This window comes from Mizuhopecten yessoensis, unplaced genomic scaffold (genome assembly GCF_002113885.1).
Source record: "Mizuhopecten yessoensis strain PY_sf001 unplaced genomic scaffold, ASM211388v2 scaffold815, whole genome shotgun sequence".
NCBI lineage: Eukaryota > Metazoa > Mollusca > Bivalvia > Pectinida > Pectinidae > Mizuhopecten > Mizuhopecten yessoensis.
The window spans coordinates 86,692-113,311 of record NW_018403735.1 but is presented as its reverse complement, the minus strand read 5'-3'; the positions used below and the strand labels follow the sequence as shown (position 1 = coordinate 113,311).

The following is a 26,620-nucleotide window of genomic DNA, read 5'->3' as shown; positions in this document are numbered from 1 at the left end:
GAACTTTGATTTGAGGATTGCCATCTCTTTGAGAATGTGGCTTTCTTTTTAGGTCACCTGAGCTTTAGCTCAAGTGACCTATTGCTATCCGTTTTCGTCCNCTAAAATAGAAGAGTACATACATGATATATATATGCTGTGTGATAAAATTTGGTATTCCAGTTAAACAGCAATTTCCTGTATAGTAGATGTATCACTAAAACATTGAAATAAGTTTTCAGAGTTGAAGATATAAGCCAGTAATACTAACCAAGTTGTGTATGGCTACCTAATGTGTTGTATGTATGGAAGTACGTGTATTGCATGTCATGGTCTGTTATACTCTTACTCTGAGTCGAATGGTGAACTACTGGTAGACAACATAGCAAACACACAGATGTAATACCCTACTGCTCACTGTCCTCAATGACTTCAACAATCTCAATTGAATATAATCCCTAGGTTAGTTACAGTTTGAATACAGCCATACAGAAAAAATAAGTTGTTTTGTTTGTTAATGTATTTCTACATGTAAATGATACATGTTTAAAATATCAGACCATGAAAGGAAATGTGTTGATATTTGTCATAGTACATTTGACCATGAGATACTAATTGAATTAACCAAGGCAACCCACAACTCTGATTCGCTGTTGCTTTGAGCTTATGTTTAAAATGTATTGATAATTTTGGTCAGATACAATACTTATAAATGGACTTCTTTTGTCTAAGAATAAGAAGAAATCCAAATTTTCAAATCAGGATTGGTTTCGGTGAATAATGCACATATCTACTATACAAAACTGTGTATACAGTACAGTGTTGTTTTAGGGCTGATCATCATCAGGGGCAGTAATATAAGGCAAAAGTATCGCTATTTTAATATAAGAAAACTGATTATACCATTCAAATTAGCATTGGTGATGACACTCTACTTTGAATTGGCTTTAAACTTTTTACCTGACTATGTGTGACTATAAATACCTGGTCTATATGTATTCATTACCTGACCTATAGCTGACATTGGTATGATTACCTGGCCTACGATGTTTAGGGAAAAGTATGATGATTGTCTGGCCTGTACAGCTAAAATCTGTCATTACTGGTCATTTCCTACTGGTGAGGTCTTGTGATACCTTGCCCATAGCTTGGTAGCACAAGGAGACTAGTCATGATGAATTTACAGATGGGATCCACATTGAGGCGCTAAATCAGTTCTGCTATATGTCAAATGGAAGTCTGGTACATAAGTTACTCTAGATCTTCACTGGCAGTTATTCACCCCTGTCTGGAGGTGCTCCAACCGGAAACAGAGTGTATACAGTAGAGTGTACCGATGGCAGGGAACACCTTTATCTGACTCACACTTATTGATTACACATTGCTCACACCTGAATCTTCAACAGCTGCAGTCAGGGTAATTATCTGTCGCTTGAAAATCTCACTGCAGAATCAATGACACGTTACACTGAGCCTAAGTAATTCCTATAACGCTGATTGATTGTCTTAGATTTATTTAATTTTCTCTGCTTTTACTTGGAATGAATACCAAGGTAACTGATAAATCTGCTTTTATACCCCCCACCCCCGCACCCCATCATCACCAACCCCCAATTTATTGGACAATATGTTGTTAAGTTTAGGAATTTTATTAAGTCTAGTTACAGTTCTTTTTTAAGAACTTCTGCAAGAGTGAGATAATGGAAAGACTTACAGGTTATTAGTTACCTGGTGTGAGATGATAGAGTGACTCAGTTACAAGTTACCTGTTGTGAGATGATGTAGGGACTCAGTTACAAGTTACCTGTTGTGAGTTGATCGAGTGACTCTATTATAAGTTACCTGGTGTAAGTTGATAGAGTGCCTCTGTTACACGTTACCTGGTGTGACATGTTGTAGGGACTCAGTTACAAGTTACCTGTTGTGAGATGATGTAGGGACTCAGTTACAAGTTACCTGTTGTGAGATGATGTAGGGACTCAGTTACAAGTTTCCTGTTGTGAGATGATGTAGGGACTCAGTTACAAGTTACCTGTTGCGAGTTGATTGAGTGACTCTATTATAAGTTACCTGGTGTAAGTTGATAGAGTGACTGTTATACGTTACCTGGTGTGAGATGATGTAGGGACTCAGATACAAGTTACCTGGTGTAAGTTGATAGAGTGACTGTTATACGTTACCTGGTGTGAGATGATGTAGGGACTCAGATACAAGTTACCTGGTGTAAGTTGATAGAGTGACTGTTATACGTTACCTGGTGTGAGATGATGTAGGGACTCAGTTACAAGTTTCCTGTTGTGAGATGATGTAGGGACTCAGTTACAAGTTACCTGGTGTAAGTTGGTAGAGTGACTGTTATACGTTACCTGGTGTGAGATGATGTAGGGACTCAGTTACAAGTTACCTGGTGTAAGTTGATAGAGTGACTGTTATACGTTACCTGGTGTGAGATGATGTAGGGACTCAGTTACAAGTTACCTGGTGTGAGTTGATAGAGTGACTGTTATACGTTACCTGGTGTGAGATGATGTAGGCACTCAGTTACAAGTTACCTGTTGTGAGATGATAGAGAGACTCTGTTATATGTTACCTGGTGTGAGATGATGTAGGGACTCAGTTATACGTTAACTGTTGTAAGATGATAGAGTGACTGTTATATGTTACCTGGTGTGAGATGATGTAGGGACTCAGTTATACGTTAACTGTTGTGAGATGATAGAGTGACTGTTATATGTTACCTGGTGTGAGATGATGTAGGGACTCAGTTACAAGTTACCTGTTGTGAGATGATAGAGTGACTCTGTTATATGTTACCTGGTGTGAGATGATGTAGGGACTCAGTTATAAGTTACCTGGTGTAAGTTGATAGAGTGACTCTGTTACACGTTACCTGGTGTGAGATGAGGTAGGGACTCAGTTATACGTTCCCTGGTGTGAGATGATTGAGTGACTCTATTACAAGTTACCTGTTGTGAGATGATGTAGGGACTCCGTTATAAGTTACCTGGTGTAAGTTGATAGAGGGACTCTGTTATACGTTACCTGGTGTGAGATGATGTAGGGACTCAGTTATACGTTACCTGGTGTGAGATGATAGAGTGACTCTGTTATAAGTTACCTGGTGTGAGATGATTGAGTGACTCTATTACAAGTTACCTGTTGTGAGATGAATCAGATGATGCAGGGACACACAGGTTATGAACAGCTGCATGTTAATGAGCGGAAGCTCTCAAACAGACAGCAACACAAGTGGATGGTCCAGAACCATTCAGATGAAAGGGAAATCATCTTTGTTTTGTTTGTTTATGAGTTTTGTGTAGATAAACTGGAGAGCCCACTATGTACCGACCCTATATAAAATTACTCCAGACCATACTACCACTCCATGTCTACAGTAAGGTACTGATGACCCTACTGATATACACCTACAACTACTACCTGACTCTGTACATGTACTACAGAGCCGTTTCTCTTGTTTGTCTGTCATTGAATCAGACCATACTGTTTGTTCATTCATTCACACATCAGGTCTCCACATGTTGAGAGAATAGCTTTACCTGGAAACCTACTTACACCATCACACAAAGTGTTGATTTATTGTATTACCCCATGGTAATGTGTCAGAACCAAATTCTGTCCTTACTTGCATGATTATGCTTTAGCAATTTCTGTTTGAAAGTTTAATCTACTCATGCCAGTGTTCAGGGTAACACACATACTCTTTCTGTGAAGTTCAAATATACAGTTTTCGTGTTCAAGGTCACACGTCGTTTTTGTGCTGAAGGTTGAACATGCAACTTTAATGTGTCAAAGGTTAAACATGCAGTTTTTGTTTCAGAGGTCACAGTTTTTTCAGTGATCATCTGTTATAGAACATGTATTATTAATATTCACCATTGGGTGTTAAGTGTATGTAACTGTCTTATTTTGGTTAGTAAAATATTTCAAATGATACTTAAAATTATATATGTAAGTTGTTAATTTTTCATGAATGAGAACTATTGTTAATGTTATGGTACATAGTTCCAAAAACACGAAATATTTAGAAAATGACAATGCATGTACACATGTGTATACACTGAAATACTTTCTGGCCTCAGAATTGCAGTCAGTGGCCAGAGAAATGACCGATAGATTGCTAAGAATATTCAGGTTTGTACTGATGAGTAGGAGTAGCATACCTGTAACTTTTGTACCTGTGGTGGGCTAATTGACCTGATGGATCACTCTACCCCCTACACCTGACAGTAATAGACTGCTATAGATACAACATGTCTGGTAAACAGCCAATTCCACTCATCTCTGCCTTTCTCAATAAAACCCCAAAAATGGGACACATCTATTTAACACTGAATCTCTCTATTCTGATACCATCCATCTTCTGTGAATATATATAAATAGATGGGTATTAAGGTTCTTTTACTTTGTCCACTACATGCATCAGATTGCTCCTTCACAACATCCCTGTAGTATAGTAGTGTATAGGCACTGATCAGAAGTCTTGTGTTGGTGATATTGTGGAAGACTGCAGATGGACAGGGCACATCTGGTGGAGTCCTCACTGGGGGAGGTTGGCTTCTCTCACAGGGGGAGGGTGGCTTCTAGTGGGTACCACCCAACCCACCTGGTTTATGTTTTACTTCTGACGGGGGCTTTATAAATAATGTAGGGCTATGAATAAAACATGGCCAGGCCAGGTATAAACAGACCTGGCACAGCTAGCTCTATACCTGGTATGGAGTAAACACTACTGATAGACAGATATATATTAATATATATTTACTGGTCAATAGAATATCTAGTCTGAAAATTCTCACTCCTTGGCAAATAACTTACACTATTGATGATGTAACGATAGTTTACATTTATAGAACTAGTTTACATTGATAGAACTTCAATGTGGTGTATATATATATTGAACATCCTAGCCTAGAGGGAATATAGATATGTTTACAGATAAAACAAGATCAACACTGTTTGGCAGTTTAATGGGAAAGTTTGACTACAGGACACCCACCTTGACTGACTGATCAATGTTAAGCAAATCATGTAGTGAATTTAGTTTCATTTTAAGCTGATGCTCTAGATAGAGATGTAATGACCATGGCCACCTGAAACAAAATGCCAGTCTGACTTATAAAACGAATCCTTGTGTTAATGGCTGTGTTTCATTGAAAAAACATCCACAGTGTAAAATCAAAACTATGGAGTATGTTGGCAACCACACAATATAATATGGAAATGTGTTGATATTTTAGAGTCAGAATGTCTGCTTGATTTAACTATGATTGTGATGTGGGTTACTGGTCAGAGTTTATACATACCCATGTTAAATATGTAGGCATTCCCAAGCTTTTAAAGAGATAACTACAAATAGATATCCATGATTTACCCTAAAGGAGACCACTATAACCCTTCATACGACTGGTAACAGTGATGTGAGCTGTAAAGGACTATACGTTGTACCTATCCCCCAGTATCGGGGCATTCCTTAGGTCTTTCCATTGGAAACAGTTATATGCTCAAAAAAGGAATTTTCTTAAGATAGGAATGTTTGTGAAACTGGGTCAGGACATAACTTTGGCCATTTGTTAGATTACAGAATATCAAATCAATGAAATGATCAATTTGGATACCCTCAGGGTTTAGCGTGTATTTTTTTTATCTAATCTAGTGCTTTTTTATGTTTTCTGCATTACAGTCCTCAGTGACTGAAAAAAAAGAGAAAGTGGATGATCTAGTTTCAAAGGAGGTGTTCCTTGTAGGTAACCGGATGATAAAATCCTACTGGTTGAGTTAAAGGCTTTTTCTAGACAAACTGTCCAGTGTTTAAGACTTACTCAATTCAACATTTATGTGAAATCACTTAGAGGCAAACATTTTCAGCAGACTGTTAGCTTTTGATGCTTAAATAATGGTGATTTTTCTGTATAGTTACAGACTTGCGTGGTTCTGCTTGAAATAGATGATGAAGGGTCGTTCATCATGATAATGTACTGTAAAACCTAAAATAATAGTCCCAGTTTTACTTCTGCCATGGTGGAGTGGATTTATCTTAGGGGACATATATAAATGATGCAGTTCAGTAGTAAAGTTCTTTGCAACAAATTTTGTCATCATCTCCTGACATGGTACGTCTGATGACAAATTTTACTTAAATTATTTAAATTTTGAGTTAATTAAGACTACTGTTTTGCAGATTTTCCCAGCAGCCTGCAGGGAAATGATTATTTTTTAGTGAAGATCAAAGAAAGGTTATCGCGAGAGAAACATACACAATCTGTTATGTTAAAAAAATTTTATTTTTTATTTTACCTCATTAGTAGTTCTTAAACTCATTATTTATAATGCAAGCACATTGAGAAGTCCTCTTTAGGTGTTCAATGAGACGTGTACACGGTTGTTCCCACCTTAACATTTACCTTGTTCTGGCTTTTTTTGTGATAAGGTGAAGTAATCATCATAGAATGGTATAAAATTGAACAGTCTTGTACCCATCGTTGTAATGCAGAGTTAGAACCAGTTATGCTCTTGATTTTGGAATTTTGTTCTTAAAAGTTCATATTGCAGTTGATAAATTTAAAAAAAACGTGATACTGATTTTCATCTATGTGAAGATCATTTGTCAAGGTCTACAATACCGGACAGCAAAGGAAAATCACAAAAAGATACAAAACTAATTCTAACCAAAAATATGTAGCTTTAAATATGCATATCTAATTATTTTCTTTTGTGTATCTACACAATTTTGAAGGCTTTGAATTTCAGAGGAGGATGTTTACTGACAAATTGTCTAGAACATGGAAGCTGATATAGAAAAAATGTTTTCCCCAGTAATTTGCCAATCTTATAATTTGTGGATTCAGTAAGTTTATTCCCTAACACAGATTACCTTTGTTTTTTGCAGCCCGCCAAGGTTAGCAGTAAATTGCAAGCAGTTCTGAATTCCATGTGTGAAGGGGTACCTTCACAGAGACCCAGTATGATTCAGCTGCTGGAGGTAGATATTAAGCTTCAAACACAGCAAATGCAATGCACTAAAAGGAAAAGTGAGAGAAAAGTGTAAACTATATACAAACATCAAAAGATCACTTTGATAAAAGAAGATAAATATTTGTGTTTGGTAGGCGTATTGGAAACTAAATGATAGTGAGGTAGTGAGGCTATTTATGTCTTGTCTGTATCATGAACTGATATTATGTTATAGATTATAGCCAAGCTATTTTCTCGTAAATCATTCAAAGTACAATGAACCAATATTAAATGAGGATGATGTTGAAAGTAAGAGCTATGTCTATATGTAACAATCATGAAATATAACATGGTCTGCTATCTTTTTAAATATCTTTGTACCTACTGTCATTATGGACTCTCCTCGTGGAATTTAAGTGTGAAAATTAATTATTTAACTAATTATATCAAAGAGGAAAAAGGAAAATGATTTAGATTTTGAAATTCTGGGAAAACATTTGATAAAAAAAAACACAACCAAAAAAACCTGCTGTAATGGAAAGATATGGTTTGACTGGCCTGACACATGTGTATACTATATGGTAATTTATTTTTTGCAGGCATGTGATATGTATGCAGACAAGTATACAAAGAAGAGGTCACATAGCCAGTGTACTAGAGGCCTGTACAAAACTATACTGGGCAGTGGCAGCGAGGTACAGTCCCTACAAAAACACATATACAGAAACTTGTCTTTTCTGACTCACATAAACTTATCTTATCTAAAATATAGAAACCTATCTGATCTAAAACAGCTAAACCTCTTTTCTGACAAACAAAAACCTGCCTATTCTGATACACAGAAATAAAACCTGCCTTATCTAAAACACAAGACTCTGTCATGTCTGACTCCCAGATACCTGTCTAATATCTGAGACAGGAACTTAAAACTTGTAATGTAGATGTCATACAGGAACTTATTATATCACACTATCATGTTTGTTTGATTTAATGACCTTGACCCTCTCTGAAGTTAACCAACGTAAAATAAGAAAAACATCTCTCAACAAAACTCAATGAGGTGTACAGTAACATTTTAGCATGTTGTGTTAGCTTTCTTGCTATCAAGTATCATGTGTAAATAAAATTTGACTTAGACCCAGCTGGATGTCTTGTTCGGGTGTAGTTTTCAAGTGGTGTGACACTATAACTGACTTTAAGCCATTAGAAATATAAACCCATAACAAACAGATAACCCCTACAACCTGCAGGAGACATGTACATACATAGATGTGGTAAAATGGATAACATGGTAAAATGTAAGGCTGCATCCAGTCTCCTGACAAAGTTTAGTTTATGTGTCCAGCTTCCTTTGAATGTAAAGCTCCTTGGATTTATTTTCTTGAGATTAGACAGGAAGGAATATATAGGTTGGATAATGAATTGAAAAATGAAAATGAACATGTAGACATGTGATAATTTCACCAAGGGTTGTGACAAAAGCCCTAGGTTAACATACTTACTTTATACATTGGTGTATATAAGAAGCTATAGTAATGGAAGTACATGTACAAGTCTTTACGAAGCGTAGAAAATGATGTCAACCAAACCTGTCTATTTGTCCTTAGGAGGAAACTGTGCCACAATCCCAGGGCAAAAGCCGCCAAACCAGCTCTTTTCAGCGGGAAAATAGAGCCAACAGGTCCAGAGGGAAACACAAGTATTCCCACAGGAGAGAGCAACAGAGATCAAGGTCACGGTCAAGGTCACGGTCAAGGTCAAGACATCGTAGTGGAAATGAAGGTAAGCTTGGAGCACTTTGTTGATCTACATTGGGTTTATGGATGCCCCAACCTCTCATTGTCCAAAGTTACATCAGATCTTCAACGCTTGAAAATAAATTCCTTTCGTTCATAATTTGGAAGTTGCTTGCTCTGGTGACTTTCTTTATGGATTTCAATAAAAATTTGTGACATGAAAAAAACCTCTGATTTGTTCATATTAAAGGGTGTCAAAGTCAAGGCTAAGGTCATTATTGTTATTTGTAGAAAAAGCATGAACCAAGTCAGTGTCATACAATGAACGTAAAAAAAGTCATATGCATATTCAACTGTATATATCAAGCATGATAATTATTTGATTGAGTTTGTACTTCAGAGTGGCAAGGTCAAAGTCACTTTTTCTAATTATAAAAATGTGAAAAACATGACTGCAAAGACATTCGTGCCTTTCAGGAGTTTTCTTGTTTTGCAAGGGTCGTTCTTGAAGTTTTTGCTCACAGTTTATAGTATGAAAACATACTTTCTTTGTCAAACCTCATCACAATATATTGATATGATGAATCTTTCCTCCCAGAAACTGATTCAGGATACCAACCATCATCCAGAAACACTAATCGAGATGTCAATGGTGTCCACATACAGGATGCTGAAAATATGTATACTGGTCCAGGACAGGTTGCACCACCGCCATACAAACTTGCTAGTCCGACGGACTTGAAGCTGGATTTGACAGAGTCATCACAAGGGGGTCAGTCCTATCACTTGTCAGATATTACGTTCTCGTTCTCACAAAATGGTGGATCTGTGTCTCCGGGGGTAACGACTGGACAGCGAATTGGACCTCTTCTGAGTCCAAGGGGCAGACACATGGGAGCAACCCACATGGGAAACACAGCATATGAAAAATACCTGAGGATAAAGGAGCGTCAGAAGAAACTAAAAGTGCTGCGAAGAGGTTTGCTGGGGGAGGGTAGTGATGAGGATTCACCCATCACTCTGTCAGAACGTGCCGATCATCTGGCTGACACAAGGTCAATCAGCTCTGCTGTCTCCTATAACCAAGGTAGGTCACTTCAGTATACTTCATAACTGAGCATGAACCCAGAGTAGTCTTTGTAGAATTTCAAAGATAACATAACTTGGAACTAAAATAAATTGTGTGTAGATTTCTCTGCATTGAATTTTTGATCTGTGCTCTTCTTTCCTAGGTGTAGATATCATGATTGTAGCATATTAACTCCTAGAAATAATTTATTCTATATTACAATCTAAGTACTGAAAACAAATTTGCTGGGTTTAAAATTCACACAACATCATAAAAAGTAATTAATTTAACTCTTCTTTATAAGGAGTCTGCAGGTTTTACGCCATGTATTTTTTCATTGAGTTTAGCAAAAAAAGTAAAACTTTGGCAAAATATAAGCACCATGCTGTAAATATAAGTGCTATGCAGTAAATATAAGTGCTATGCAGTAAATATAATGCTGAACAGTATAAGTAAAAATAAGTGTTTACAGTAAATACAAGCACTATATACATTTAATATAAGTATTTCACAGTAAATATTAGAAGAGTCATTTATTTCTCTAATAGACGTTGCGTCCTATGCATGTTAGAATTGCATTTTGATAATTAGTATTATGTCATAATGATGGAATGCAAAACTGTAAATGTTAGCATGGACCCCCTGTGTTACAGAGGCCGAACGGGATAACACAGGTAACACTCCTAACAGTTTGTACTGGTACGCATGCTGCATGACACACCTCAGTCATAAATATATAATCTATTAATCATTACAGACATATGGAACATTACACAATCACAGAACACATGTCCGTCTCAATCAAGTATGCAGACCATTAGTAATAGCGTTCTTCCGATGGCAAGCTGTGGATGCAAATTTTTGGCATCATTACCGTGATGTTCCAATGTTTGTAATTATTAAGTACTATGATGTTCTGCATGACAACCATTTTTATGATCTGCACCTCTGCCAAGTTTTGCATTTAGAATTTGGAATTGTATGTGTATTGCTTGTTCTGGAGTATGTTGTATGTTTTAACATTTTGGCTGTATTACTTTATCACTAGTGGTTCTTCCCCATACCTGTTGTGTAGTATGTATACCTCCTCTTCTTATGTTCTTAATTCTTAATACTCGGCGCCTTTTTAACTCTCTCCATTTCCCTTTGTCCCTACTCGATAAACCAGAGTCCCTTCCTATGCCAAGTGACTCTACTACATGCCCCCCAATACCCTGTATCCCTACCCCATACCCAGTGACCAGACCCAATACTTGGTGTCTCTATCCCATACCTAGTAACCCAACCCCATACCCTGTTAACCCTGTATCCGTACCTTCACTATGCTGCCCATATTGTCGCTACCCTATACACAATTTACTTTCCACATGCCTATAACTCTCACCCACCCTCTCTTTATACAACGTGACCCAAACCCAATATCTACCCATGCCTAATAGTTTCCTGTCCCTTTTCCCAGTATCCCCACATCAAGCTGTATACCCTCTTCTCATACCAAGTAGGCTCTGCCAATACGTTAATACCCCAAAACTTTCCCATACATAACCATGTAATCCTCCCAGGGCACACCCATTACTTGTTGGAAGCATGTCAATTTCACAGTTGGCTTTGTTTAGAATATCATCAGTCTAGAATTCCTTATAAATGTATTATTAATGAAAAAAGGTATAAAAACTTGATTGAAATGACATATCATTGGAACATTTTCATTTCAGAAGACAATTTTGGCCGAAGTAACCTTTTTCTTAGATTTTTCAATTAACAGATTGCCAAATTTCATTCCTAGATATAAAACGTTTACATATATACATGAAGAATGATAAGGTGTATCTTCTTGTACCAAGAATCAATAAACTGTCAATCATAGTGACCATTTGTAGAACCCCACCTGAGCACAATTTACCGAGCACACATTTAGGGAAACTTCATCAGTCTGATTGACCACTTCCACATTGAAACCCCACCCATACAGTTACTTGTATGTCCTGTAGTTTGTATAGGGAAGGGTCTGTGAAGCTGACACATTGAGTGTCCCAAACATATTCTTGCTACATTCTGTACTTTGTTGTGGCTGAGAGAGTATAATATAGTGTCCCATGCAACTCTTGGCTTATTATATTCTGTACTTTATTGTGACTGATTGTAAAGATCTTTGCTCTGTCCTGTACAGTACACATTGCTTAAATGTGACCGAGACAGAAAGTGTCCCAAACACATGCTTGCTTTACCCTTAACTTGATGGTAAGCATCCTTGCTGTGCCTTGTACTTGGGATGTGTCCCACACACATGCTTGCTTTACCCTTTACTTGATGGTAAGCATCCTTGCTGTGCCTTGTACTTGGGATGTGTCCCACACACATGCTTGTTTTACCCTTTACTTGATGGTAAGCATCCTTGCTGTGCCTTGTACTTGGGATGTGTCCCACACACATGCTTGTTTTACCCTTTACTTGATGGTAAGCATCCTTGCTGTGCCTTGTACTTGGGATGTGTCCCACACACATGCTTGTTTTACCCTTTACTTGATGGTAAGCATCCTTGCTGTGCCTTGTACTTGGGATGTGTCCCACACACATGCTTGTTTTACCCTTTACTTGATGGTAAGCATCCTTGCTGTGCCTTGTACTTGGGATGTGTCCCACACACATGCTTGTTTTACCCTTTACTTGATGGTAAGCATCCTTGCTGTGCCTTGTACTTGGGATGTGTCCCACACACATGCTTGTTTTACCCTTTACTTGATGGTAAGCATCCTTGCTGTGCCTTGTACTTGGGATGTGTCCCACACACATGCTTGTTTTACCCTTTACTTGATGGTAAGCATCCTTGCTGTGCCTTGTACTTGGGATGTGTCCCACACACATGCTTGTTTTACCCTTTACTTGATGGTAAGCATCCTTGCTGTGCCTTGTACTTGGGATGTGTCCCACACACATGCTTGTTTTACCCTTTACTTGATGGTAAGCATCCTTGCTGTGCCTTGTACTTGGGATGTGTCCCACACACATGCTTGTTTTACCCTTTACTTGATGGTAAGCATCCTTGCTGTGCCTTGTACTTGGGATGTGTCCCACACACATGCTTGTTTTACCCTTTACTTGATGGTAAGCATCCTTGCTGTGCCTTGTACTTGGGATGTGTCCCACACACATGCTTGTTTTACCCTTTACTTGATGGTAAGCATCCTTGCTGTGCCTTGTACTTGGGATGTGTCCCACACACATGCTTGTTTTACCCTTTACTTGATGGTAAGCATCCTTGCTGTGCCTTGTACTTGGGATGTGTCCCACACACATGCTTGTTTTACCCTTTACTTGATGGTAAGCATCCTTGCTGTGCCTTGTACTTGGGATGTGTCCCACACACATGCTTGTTTTACCCTTTACTTGATGGTAAGCATCCTTGCTGTGCCTTGTACTTGGGATGTGTCCCACACACATGCTTGTTTTACCCTTTACTTGATGGTAAGCATCCTTGCTGTGCCTTGTACTTGGGATGTGTCCCACACACATGCTTGTTTTACCCTTTACTTGATGGTAAGCATCCTTGCTGTGCCTTGTACTTGGGATGTGTCCCACACACATGCTTGTTTTACCCTTTACTTGATGGTAAGCATCCTTGCTGTGCCTTGTACTTGGGATGTGTCCCACACACATGCTTGTTTTACCCTTTACTTGATGGTAAGCATCCTTGCTGTGCCTTGTACTTGGGATGTGTCCCACACACATGCTTGCTTTACCCTTTACTTGATGGTAAGCATCCTTGCTGTGCCTTGTACTTGGGATGTGTCCCACATACATGCTTGCGATGTCCTGTGAAGGTTAGATGACTGTAAAGAATACTACTATAGATTCCTGACATGTAACAGGTGCCACTAAGCCTCTATGTTAATTACTATAACATGTACATATTGTACCTGTATATGCACGATGGCTCCTCCACTCGTCACTCTACACACATATACACTACCACACCATCAGTACACAGCCTGGTCACATATCACAGACATTAGTTTGGAATGATATCAAAATTACTTATCAAAATAACTTATATCTGTCTGTTGTAAATGTCAAATCCTTGGGAAAATATGTACTTAAGAATGTGCCATTGTGACCTTAATACATTATGTCATTAACAGTATGACATTAAAAAGTGCCCGGTGAAGATTAATGATAGTGGGTGGTTATATGTATAACAGCTTCTACTCTGCCTGCACATATTGATGTTGTTAGAAAGTTTTTATTAAAAAAAAATGAATTTCAGTATGATCTCAGAAATAATAAGTACTTTCTAAATATCTCTGAATTCTAAGGATAAGTGTGGCATTTGGTTCTATAAATGGATTTTGATTTCAGCAATCAATATCCCCCTATAATGCACTTCACAAATAAATGAAATAATGCTGTCTTGTAATATAACCTGTACCTCTATATAGTTTTGACCTGAAACAATGAAATACTAGTTGTTGTACTGCATGAGATACAAACAATGGCCACCTCCCCTAACTCCCCCACTGTTTACAGGTGCCTACCTGCCCGGGCTTCACATGCAGTATGGGTCGGAGATGGCCCTGAGGGTGGGGCGAGACTCGGACAGAGAGAGCATCGTCAGCAGTGAATTCTCATCCTACCAACAAGATTATCCATTGAGGTAGGCCAAGAATTTGTCACTAAAATTTGTGTTTTTGGTCTTTGCTCAGATATTATCTGCCAGTAGAAGTATTTTAGATGGTTCAGACTTTTCCCCATATATATTAGCAGGAGTACCCATTGAGGTGCATACGTCTTTTGTTCCATAAATTAGTAAGAGTATACCCATTGACGTCAGTTGAAAGTACAGGATGAAACTCCAATACAAAAAGGTAGGCAGATAGCTACAGGATGAAACTCCCACACCAAAGTGTTATGGCTGTATTGTAGTATGTTACTATGTATGTTAAGGCTGTATTGTAGTATGTTACATTGTAAGTTAAGGCTGTATCGTAGTATGTTACATTGTAAGTTAAGGCTGTATTGTAGTATGTTCCTATGTATGTAACTATGTAAGTTAAGGCTGTATCGTAGTATGTGACTATGTAAGTTAAGGCTGTATTGTAGTATGCTACATTGTAAGTTAAGGCTGTATTGTAGTATGTTCCTATGTATGTAACTATGTAAGTTAAGGCTGTATTGTAGTATGTAACTATGTAAGTTACGGCTGTATTGTAGTATGTTACTATGTATGTAACTATGTAAGTTAAGGCTGTATCGTAGTATGTGACTATGTAAGTTAAGGCTGTATTGTAGTATGCTACATTGTAAGTTAAGGCTGTATTGTAGTATGTTACATTATAAGTTAAGGCTGTATTGTAGTATGTTACTATGTATGTTAAGGCTTTATTGTAGTATGTTACTATGTAAGTTAAGGCTGTAATGTAGTATGTAACTATGTAAGTTAAGGCTGTATTGTAGTATGTAACTATGTAAGTTACGGCTGTATTGTAGTATGTTACTATGTATGTAACTATGTCAGTTAAGGCTGTATCGTAGTATGTGACTATGTAAGTTAAGGCTGTATTGTAGTATGTAACTATGTAAGTTAAGGCTGTATTGTAGTATGTTACTAAGTAAGTTAAGGCTGTATTGTAGTATGTTACTATGTATGTTAAGGCTGTATTGTAGCATGTTACTATGTAAGTTAAGGCTGTATTGTAGTATGTTACTAAGTAAGTTAAGGCTGTATTGTAGTATGTTACTATGTATGTTAAGGCTTTATTGTAGTATGTTACTATGTAAGTTAAGGCTGTATTGAAGTATGTTACTATGTAAGTTAAGGCTGTATTGTAGTATGCTACATTGTAAGTTAAGGCTGTATTGTAGTATGTTACATTGTAAGTTAAGGCTGTATTTGTGTTGTAGTATGTTACTATGTAAGTTAAGGCTGTATCGTAGTATGTTACTTTGTAAGTTAAGGCTGCATTGTAGGATGTTACTATGTAAATTAAGGCTGTATTGTAGTATGTTACTATGTAAGTTAAGGATGTATTGTAGTATGTTACTATGTAAGTTAAGGCTGTAATGTAGTATGTAACTATGTAAGTTAAGGCTGTATTGTAGTATGTAACTATGTAAGTTACGGCTGTATTGTAGTATGTTACTATGTATGTAACTATGTAAGTTAAGGCTGTATCGTAGTATGTGACTATGTAAGTTAAGGCTGTATTGTAGTATGTTCCTATGTATGTAACTATGTAAGTTAAGGCTGTATTGTAGTATGTAACTATGTAAGTTAAGGCTGTATTGTAGTATGTTCCTATGTATGTAACTATGTAAGTTAAGGCTGTATCGTAGTATGTGACTATGTAAGTTAAGGCTGTATCATAGTATGTTACTATGTAAGTTAAGGCTGTATCGTAGTATGTTACTATGTAAGTTAAGGCTGTATCGTAGTATGTTACTTTGTAAGTTAAGGCTGCATTGTAGGATGTTACTATGTAAATTAAGGCTGTATTGTAGTATGTTACTATGTAAGTTAAGGCTGTATTGTAGTATGTTACATTGTAAGTTATTCTGTTTCCATGTCTTCCTGTAAGTTATCCTGATTCTGTAACTCTTCAGTTTGTTAAAGTTAATCACTTTCTGTACTCTAGATCTACAGGCTGTGACCAAAATCACAAAGGTTCTGGCAACAGTCCCAAAAATGTTGTAATCATCTTAAAACTAGATGCTGAGCTGTCAGCATTGTGTTTGTATAACCAGATTTATCAGGTGGAATTCAAAAGTTATCTGTCTGAACAGATACTCACACTAAGACCTGTAAATTAATTCAGTTAAAGTCGGCCATTAAATCCAGTCTCCAGATCTCACTTTGGAGATCTCTTCACCAGTCACTCTCCTATCTGAACAGCTGAACCTTCAATCCAGCTGCCATTCTGATCTCATGTACGATCAGTTGTTTGAAATACCCCTGTTACTTTTTATAGTCGCAATTAGATAGATAGGATGTTTACCTGTGCTGTATAACTGTAGTCTGTGTACATGTGGTAAAACTATGATTTGTCATTGAGTAATTAATGTCTGCAGTAGACATTATATCAGTTGGACCATCTTTGTAAAACAGAAAAAATACAAGTTTTAATTGTAGCAAATATTAAACAGTAATATAGCTTTTTATTTCATCATTCAAAATTAAAAAAATAACAACGAGACATTAATTGATTTTAACCTCAAAATGTCATGCCAGTTACAGTAGATTTTATAGGTCATGCCTTACTTACCATACTAATTAGCTATAGTACAGAACACTGAGTTTTGTGCTCCTCTTATTTCCCTGGGGTAATAACATACAATACAGGTGTAAGTATATGATTTACTCATAGACTGGAGCCAAAGTCCCATCAAGTGTTTTACACTGTATATATCGATCACTGTCTAAATATTATATGAGATTAGGAAATCAAAAGTGCCATTAATTACATATGCGTATGGAGTGGCTGGCATTAATAAATATTTCATGTACAACAACAGTTACTGTAGGTACGTGTAGGGTATACTGGGTCGTCCTTGGGTCTCTAGGTAAAGGGATACCTGTAATCATGGAGTCTGTAATACTCCTATGTCAGTGATAGGTCTAGCACCAGAAGGTGCCTCCCTCCTCACCCAGACTCCTGTGGGGTGTTTCTTGTTCAGAATGGATACCTGCCTGATAGGATATGTGGGAAATAAGGAGACGTATCTGCCTCAACAGGCATGTGTGTGCAAGAAGGTAGCATCACTGTCAGTGTTCATGTGTTTATGTCGTTACCCGACACCAACTGTATGCGTACTTGTCTAAGAAAATTTTGGTTTTTCTTGTCATAAAGATAAGTGAATACACCAAAATATTTGGTGAGAAGGGAAAGTGATGTTGCTATTTTATCTATTATCGGGAAGAAGAGATGTAAAATGTATCCTTTGTGCCCTCACAGCTGTAGAAAATTGTGGAGCCATCAGGTCCTATCATTACGTTAAGGCTTGCTCTGAACACTGATGTAGTTCATGGCATTTTATATATATACATGTATAAACTTTCATGGTGAATTGGTAAAGGCTACAATGATTCACAATGTTACAGGATATTGTGGTACAAACTGCAAGCATTATCAAATACCATGTTACTTTATAACATGGGCAGTGTTGAATACTGACTCAGTATAGATATATATTTACATTAGTAGTATTTAACCATGAATGTGAAAGTCATATACATTGTAACTAATGCGGGCCCTGTAGCGTGCCAATATGTGGAAACAACCCAATATGTTCATGGATGATAAAAATTGAATATAAAAGTGAAAGGCTGTTTTGAAATTGCAGATATTTCCTTCTTAGGAACAAGATTATTAGTTAAAAATGATAAAGAAAAATTTGAAAAAAAAGAGTAAAATAGAGAAGGAAATTGTATATGAAATGTGAAGGACCTCGTTATCTGGTCAAAGATTTAAGGTAGTGTATGTGAAACATGTGGGATACGGCAATGTATCTGAATTGTCTGTTGGCTGGAATTTAGTAAGGAATGAGATAGAGATTAGTATCTTATTAAACCTTACATTTCTATGAGGACTTAAAAGCCTCTTGAACCAGTAAGGTTCATCTCAGGTAGGCCAGTGAAAGACTTTCTAGTATCTCATAGATGCACGTCTAGGGGGCAGGAAACATCGGAATTATCAGTGAACCAAAAAACCTCATCTCCTTGATGCTGGCACCAGATTGGGCTAATGTCAGGCTTGCTCTGCCCTCAGTTATTTCAGATATAACATTGATTAATAATGTGTACTCAATGCCAGTGTATTGAGTACATCACCAGTTCACCATGCAGTAATTCTCATTCCCACCACACTATAAAGTGATTAAGTCTTATACAGGAATCTGGAAAATGCATTTTGATTACAAAAAGTATTTGATTGTATTCTTGTACACGACATGCAGTGTGATTTACTTGTAATTTTGTATGATGAGATCTATATAATATGTTTGTGTATGATGATGTAATAAGGACCATACCTGTGTGTATGATAATGAGGAGTTGATGTGGCCCATTTCCTGTGTGTACGATGACTTGATTTTGGCTGTTACTCTGTGCGGAGTTGATGTGGCCCATTACTGTGTGTAAGATAAGGTTCATGTATATATGATGAATAGATGTGAGCCGTTACTGTGTGTAAGTTGAGGTGTACATATGTATGTGTGTATAATGAGTTCCTTTATAATATTACTGTGTGTATTGCGAGTTGATTTTGGCTGTTACTCCCTGTGCTAGTGGATGTGAGCATTTGTATATAATGAGATTTTGTGGGCCGTTCTGGGTGTTTTTGGATGAGGTATATGTGTGTTAAATGAGATTTTGTGGGCCATTCTGTGTGTTAGATGAGGTGCATGTGTGTATGACGAATTGATGTGAGACTAAATTGCTGTGTGAAAGATGGGATCTATTTGTGTATGAGGAGATTTTGTGGGCCATTCTGTGTGCTGGATGAGGTGTATGTGTGTTTAATGAGATTTGTGTGTTAGATAAAGTGTATGTGTGTATGATGAAATGCTGTGAGCCTAAAATGCTGTGTCTATAAGATGAGATATATTTGTGTGTAACGAGATTTTGTTGGCTGTTACTGTGTGTAAGATGATGTGTACTTGTGTGTATTGGGATTTTGTTGGCTGTTACTGTGTGTATGATGATTAGTATGTGTGTATTATGATGAGGTGATGTGGCTCGATGTTTATTAGTGAAGGTTGTTTGTAGGAGGAACAAGTCTCTGACACCAATCAGACCTATAATTGACCATTAACTTTGGGAGGGGAAATACATAATCTGGCATACTTTTACAACATAAAGATGATAACTTAGACATGAAACACTAATTAGACCATTACTTCAATGAACTATCTGTCTTGTGTAGTTCACTTCAAAAAGTTTTAATGTATTTATATAGGGTTTCATTATAACTTCTGAATGTTAGATTTAGGCTCATACATCACTGTAACTGTTGAGTAAGAATAGTAGACAGCTTTATAGGAGAGAGGGTGACATGTTCAGGGTTGTATCAGTGAGACTGGGATGGTAGGGCGGGACCTGATGGAGCTACACGGAGATTCTCCTGGGCATGAGTCATACATAACATTCTGTAATGTTATCCTGCTGCCAGTATGTAATACACTATCCCTGTATTCAGCGGACTCGTGGTCCCAAAACTGTTTATTTAACATTTAATAACCTCAAAATGTCAGAAGTATTTTTAGTTTCCCATTGTGTAATTACAGTCCTATTTTCCTTTGATATAAGTAATGGACGTGGCGGGTTTCATCAGTGTATATGTGTATAATCTCGGGCCTATGTAACAAAAGGATTTCCTGCATATCAGAAACACTGCCAATGATATTACCAGATTTTTATTTATATTACCATTAGTTGGATTTCATCCAAGAAATGCAACAAAAGTGGCACAAGTAATCAAGTATCAAGTAAATGTATTGTACAGCATTACCTTTCTACAGCTATCCCTATCATTATTAGCATTGATGCAAATTCAGTTGGGAGTAGGTATGGAAGAGATACCAACTCGTTATATATCTGGAATCCTGACATTACATGAACATACAATAGATTAATAGTGATATTGTTTGATTTAATTAAAAGATAGCTATAAAGGATGTCATAAAAAATCTGTGTAAATTTTAACCCTGTCCTGTATTTCAGATCCACTGATCAAGGTCACCATTCACTGCCAGAGAGGGGTGCCAAGGCCAAGGTCAGAGTTCCTCACACCAACACATCACCACGGACACCCAGGGTCAGTGTTCTCCTAGGGCAAAATACTGACATTTTGTCAAATTATTTTTATTCTGTATGATTAATTTTGTTTTTAATTCCTATTTTAATCTTTTTATATGCATATTTACTTGTAAACTTTCATGAATCTCTACAATAAGTTTTATTATTTGTTTGGTATAGCCATCAAGGAACATATTTTAATAGAAGAAAATGTGTATACTTACTGTTTACAGGAATATTATGGTCCAGAGTTTGTTCACAAAGCCAGCAAACCAATCATTCGAGTGCCAATTCCTTTACAAGGGGAGGTAAGTCTTGTAGTCAAGTCTGCAACATCTAATGAATTGTTAACATTGCATCCCACAAAGATTACCTTGTTAACATAGTCAATGTTAAGACAGTTTTCCTTATTAAATAATATTAAAAAATCAATATTTCATCATTCAAAAAAATTTCAATAAATCTTGATTAATTAAATAGAAGAGGCAGCAACTAATGATTTTAAGAAAAATAAGTTTAGAATTAAAAACAAGAAATATATCTGATTTAATATATGGCCTGTGTATTTTGTAAATTAGTATCTAGTTCATCAGATGAATTTGACTCTACAACAGACATGGCTAAGCCAGATGTTTTTATGTTATATGTTTCTCTCCACAGAGCCTTAAGAACCCATCTCATGCAAGGCGGGTTGTAATAGTCCTTCTAACTGGTCAGAAGTTGGAAGTCATGTGTGACCCCAGCACCACCGGTCAGCAGCTGTTTGAGTCGGTCATCACACACATAGAACTACCTGAATTCTTCTTCTTTGGTCTCACCTATGTCAGTGGTAAGTAAAACAAAATATACATGATCAGATGAAGAGTATGTCATTGACAAGTCAAAAATACGGATCATGATCAGGTGATGAACTAGATAAGACTGTCAGTGATAAGTAAAAAAACCAAAAACATGGTAAGATGTAGACTATGTCAGTGGTAATTCACGAAAACATGATCAGCAGATATCATACTGACTATGTCAGTGGTAAGTCATGAAAACATGATCAGCGGATATCATACTGACTATGTCAGTGGTAAGTCACGAAAACATGATCAGCGGATATCATACCGACTATGTCAGTGGTAAGTCATAAAAACATGATCAGCGGATATCATACTTTGGACATAATACATGTTTGAAATTCTGTAAAATAAAACATTACATGTACTGGTAAAGGAAAAAAAACATGTCATCTTTCTGTTGTTGTAATACTGTATATACACAGCCCACAGATATTACACTGCTGGGAAAGTTAATTTTATACAGTCAGTATGTGTGTGTCCTTGTAGCCACTGTTACTTTGTTGTGTAGATGGAGAGCACTTCTTTGTGGACCCTGAGATGAAGCTACACAAAGTGGCACCAGACGGCTGGAAGGAGGGGTGGAAAGGCAACCTGCCTACTATCACCTTCACTCTGTACCTCCGTGTCAAGTTCTACCCTGACAACATTCTCCTCTTCAGGTAGGATTGTAATTCACATAATATTTGAATTATATATAATATAATCATTCTTATATATCTTTAGTTAATTAATAAATGATGCAGTTTCAACGATTATATAGATCTCTTCATCCATTCTTTCATTCTGACTTTCTTTCCACCTTATAAACTTCACCAAACTTAAACAAAAGACTTAACTATGTATGTAAATTATGAACAATGACATGTATATCATTATCGTTAAAGTCTGCAGGTTAATATACAAGGTAAATAAAAGTGACTTATATACCCTTTGGGTTTGGTCCTAGAAATGTTTATTAATTAAGTATTATAAGTATGAAATTATAATGCATGTACATGTCACTAAAATAAAATACATTCTATTGTATATTGTATCATATATTGAATTGTACATCAATTATGAACAATGATACATGAACATCTCTTCTAAGTAAACCCTGATTTACTCAACAGGCACCAAATCTCACGGCACTTGTTGTACTTACAACTCCGCCATGACTTACTGGAGGAGCGCACCATGTGTAACGAGGACAAAGCCCTCACACTGTCAGCCCTCGCTCTACAGGTGGAGTATGGTGACTATGACCATGACACCATGGGGCGAAACTACTTCATGGCAGAGCACTACTACCCACAGAGGATAGTAAAGCGTGTGGGCATCGGCTACATCCGGGACAACACCCCAGACTTCCACCAGAGGGCAGCAGGCATGGGCGAGACGAAGGGTGAACTGGAATTCATCAAGGTAAAGAGGGCTGGTCCAAAAGTAAAAATTCAATTGATTCTAGATAAATGAAAATAAAATAAAGGTTTTTATGTTGGGAGATTTTGACAGATTGAGTTTATAATAATGTTGGTACAAAAAGATAATTGTGCAATAATATTTAAATATATTCTTACATTTGACAATGGCATATTGTAACAACGTTGTGATAGTTTGTAATTTTTATGCTTAATTTACAGATAGCCCAACAATTACCAGAGTACGGAGTCCACTTCTACAAACTGCTGAAGGTAGGCATAACACAAACATAAATTTTCATACTTTTAGTGAACAGCTTTGTATGTTCTGGAGGAATCATCAGCTTATATATATTTACTGTGTCACTTAAGGGGCCACCATATAAATCTGTAAGTCATCATACAAAAAATTTCATCAGATGGAAGTTTAAGGAAAACAAAATAATGTAGATTATGACATTGAAATAATTATTTCTTTTCTTTACTGTTTCCAAAAGTACATTTCAATTGGGGGAAAAGTCACAACATTTTGGTGAAAAAAATGTTGTTATATCCAAATATAATCTTGATCTCAAAATAATCTCTGATAAAGTAAGTGCATGGTAACATTGTTGCTTTTGTTGATTTCCCCAGAACAAGAGTGACACTACAAGTGTTATGTGGATGGGAATCACAGTCAAATGTATGGTGCTGGCCGAGAACCAGGGCCTACAGCGTGCCATCGACCAACAGTACGCATGGAACATGGTCCAGAAGATATCATTCAACAAGCGTCGCTTCAGCATCCAACCCAAACCAGACCATGGTCAGGGCAAACCTACAAAGATGAATTACTACACCAACAGCTACCGCAAGTAAGGCTGGCACTTACATCATCTTGTTGGTGGAATGGAAAGGCATCACATGACCGATGTTTGAACGTGCATAAAAATGGTGCTATTTACATGTTAGGTTATCTAGGTCACCTCACCTGCTGGGCACTAAAGTCGACGTAAAGGATATTCAGTTTCATTTTCATATGTAGAATAGATCTAATCAACATATGTGTTTGTATATTTTGGTGGAATATATAACTTGGGATTCGAAAATGTTGCAAAAATAATTATTTCGGGCTGAAGTGGCCTTCATCAATTATTTTCCCAACAGTTTCTCACCCTCATTATATATTCCACCATAATACATTAACATAATTATGTTGATCATTTCTTAAACACATTTCTATAAATTCCAAAGTCATTTTGAAAAACCCCACTAACCTAATCTTCTATTAGAACATATAGACAAATGTTTCTGTTTTGTGACCATCAGATAATGTTGCTGTGTGTTAATAGTACACCTGTTTTAGTGTAATGTACATGGTTTCATACTGACACATACCCATTGTAAACTGTCAGAATGAAATGTTGAGGAAACAGCAGCTTATGGAATAGTACTTCTCAAAAAATGTCCTTATTTGCAGTACTGTATAAAAAAAAAATATTTAATTTCAGTTCATAATCCTTTATTCAAGTTTGGATTCATTTTAACATTTCATTATACAGATATCATTGTAAGTGTTCTTTGTTTACAGGGGACGGTACCTGCTGCAGTTTTCCACCATGCAACACCGATTTCAGCTTAAGATGAAGGCCAGAGAGGCACAGTTGGATGCCCAAGGTTTGGGTGAGTCAGATACTTCTCAACTTCCATTGAAATCTACCAAAGATTTAGTATTTATTGTAATCTCTTGATGATTGTCCAAAACTATTTTTCAGATGATATTGGTAGCGTAGCTATCCTACAATAAGCCCAGGTGGCAAATACAAGATCACCGACACAATGTAGTGGTGGTATTATTACAGAACTAGAATAGCACACATGGGCTAATTACTAGAATGGACTGATTGCTAGAAAATGCTGGTGTAAACTGGACTATTTTTCTGTAAACTTGTGTAAACTTTATATCATAATGCCATCTCTAACAGATCTGTCTATGGATACTGAGTCAACGTTTGAGACCCAGGCTGTAGACTTGGAAGAGGACGAAAGTCCACAGGTATGCATTCTTTATATACATAACAGGGGAGGTAATTATATAGGTCATATTGCACATTTATTATTACATAACAGGGGAGGTACTATATTCATTTTATACTGGTTCACCCGTTGTCAGTACAATTTGACTAGGCAGAATGCTTTGCTTGGTGCTTTCAGCATGGCAGTTCAGTGAGATAGCACTATAAAGTCGGCATCAGATCCGCACTACCACAAAACACATGGAGGCACATCCTTAAATGACTTTAGCTGTTGATAGAACATTAAATAAAACAAAACCAAATAAAATCAGACATAACTGGGGAGGTAGCTATGTAGGTCATGTTGTACACAAGAATAAGTTGCTAGGTTACTGGTTAATTCTTTATGTTAAATAAAATGTTACATTTTCACTGTTTATAGGCAAGTTTTGAAAGTGAAGATGGACACAGTGTAGTTGTTGCTATGACTACTGACAGACAACCAATCCCATACTTACTGTAAGTAACTAGAATGTGTCACCAATTCTGCATGGGTGTGTGATTGTATGTACATGGATTTGCTGATACCTTGTAAAGAGAATGAGAAAATTGTTGGTTGCTTTTTAGTTGTGCAGCCTCTACCAATCCAATTTCCTTAATTTACCTGTTTCAGAGTATAAAGAATAAAACCCAATCTAGTTTGTTTTGATTTTGGATAATAATTATTTTAATTTCGAAATACAGGTAAATTGAATTTGTACTGAGAAGCATTCATCTCAAACAGAAGTATTGAAATGTTGGATGTCAATATGTTACGATATTGATATTGATAAAACCTCATGTATGCGATGCTTTATGGCGTAATAAATCTGTAGTCCTGGCATGTATTGAATTATGTCTTCAGTAGGTTTAGAGATCATGGAAGGTTTGTAACCTCTGTAGGCTGCTGTTTTGTGTGTACTGAAGTCTGATTAACATATGTAAACCCTGTCCTTTTGTTACCATGACAACCCATAATTCATGTGTTTTTTTTCGTTTCCCTATATTGTGCTTTTCTTCAGTGGAAATTTCTTCAGTCTGTTACACGAAAAATGTAATAGGGCTCCACAGCAACAAAAGCATGAAACAGGGATTCTAGTTTTTCCTATGATTGTCTAACAGGAAATATTTGACAAGTTTACATGAACTTCCTTGGGTCTGTGGAATGCTCCAGCTGTATATAATGAAAACAAACAGTTGTTTGTGAAGACACTAACTAGGCCAAATTGAAAAAAGACCTATTTTGAAAGAAAATAACGGACCTATTCCAGAAAGATATTAAAAAAAAATAATGTTACCCACACCAGTGAGTCCTGTTGATAGAGAGTACTTAAGCTAATAACCCATCCTCTGGCATCCTGTTTTATAAAGAAAATTCTGCACCTACCTGTTTTGATAAAAGCAATCCACCCAAGAGAGTTCTGTTGTGTAAGGAGAATACTTGACTTACCCGAAGATGTTTTGATTTGGTTGAGGTGTATGTGCATCTTGTCAAGGAACTTTTAATATGGTCATGTTATTTGTTATTTGATCCTGATATAACAGAATGCTGTTTCTTTTTCTAATAATACATTGATCATAACTTGATGAATACCTATAACTAATGATTGCTTGGCATGGCATCTTTAAAACTGTATAATAATTCTGGTAATTTTTCAAAAGACACAATCCAGGTGACCGATCAAATGCATGTTGAACTGATTCTTTTGAAATATGACCTCATTTATAATTCCAGAATAATCAAATAAATGTTATTTGGCATTTGGCATGTATAAAATATTAATGGTTATGCAAGACTTG

At 36.7% G+C, this 26,620-nt stretch overlaps 1 protein-coding gene across 3 annotated transcripts in view; it reads left to right on the top strand.

Moving 5' to 3' along the window:
- Positions 1 to 26,620, top strand: part of LOC110453009 (tyrosine-protein phosphatase non-receptor type 13-like) — a 60,030-nt gene that overhangs the window by 8,967 nt on the left and 24,443 nt on the right. For 2 of the 3 annotated variants that reach the window (XM_021501832.1, XM_021501816.1), the window contains exons 5-20: positions 6,887 to 6,979; positions 7,551 to 7,646; positions 8,559 to 8,733; positions 9,286 to 9,774; positions 10,410 to 10,430; positions 14,281 to 14,407; positions 20,468 to 20,561; positions 20,776 to 20,850; positions 21,203 to 21,371; positions 21,896 to 22,046; positions 22,500 to 22,791; positions 23,010 to 23,060; positions 23,421 to 23,641; positions 24,358 to 24,449; positions 24,752 to 24,822; positions 25,224 to 25,300. In XM_021501832.1, the coding sequence (XP_021357507.1) occupies positions 6,887 to 6,979; positions 7,551 to 7,646; positions 8,559 to 8,733; positions 9,286 to 9,774; positions 10,410 to 10,430; positions 14,281 to 14,407; positions 20,468 to 20,561; positions 20,776 to 20,850; positions 21,203 to 21,371; positions 21,896 to 22,046; positions 22,500 to 22,791; positions 23,010 to 23,060; positions 23,421 to 23,641; positions 24,358 to 24,449; positions 24,752 to 24,822; positions 25,224 to 25,300 (2,294 nt within the window). The remainder of the gene's footprint in view (positions 1 to 6,886; positions 6,980 to 7,550; positions 7,647 to 8,558; positions 8,734 to 9,285; positions 9,775 to 10,409; positions 10,431 to 14,280; positions 14,408 to 20,467; positions 20,562 to 20,775; positions 20,851 to 21,202; positions 21,372 to 21,895; positions 22,047 to 22,499; positions 22,792 to 23,009; positions 23,061 to 23,420; positions 23,642 to 24,357; positions 24,450 to 24,751; positions 24,823 to 25,223; positions 25,301 to 26,620) is intronic. The other variant, XM_021501824.1, reaches the window with a different exon arrangement.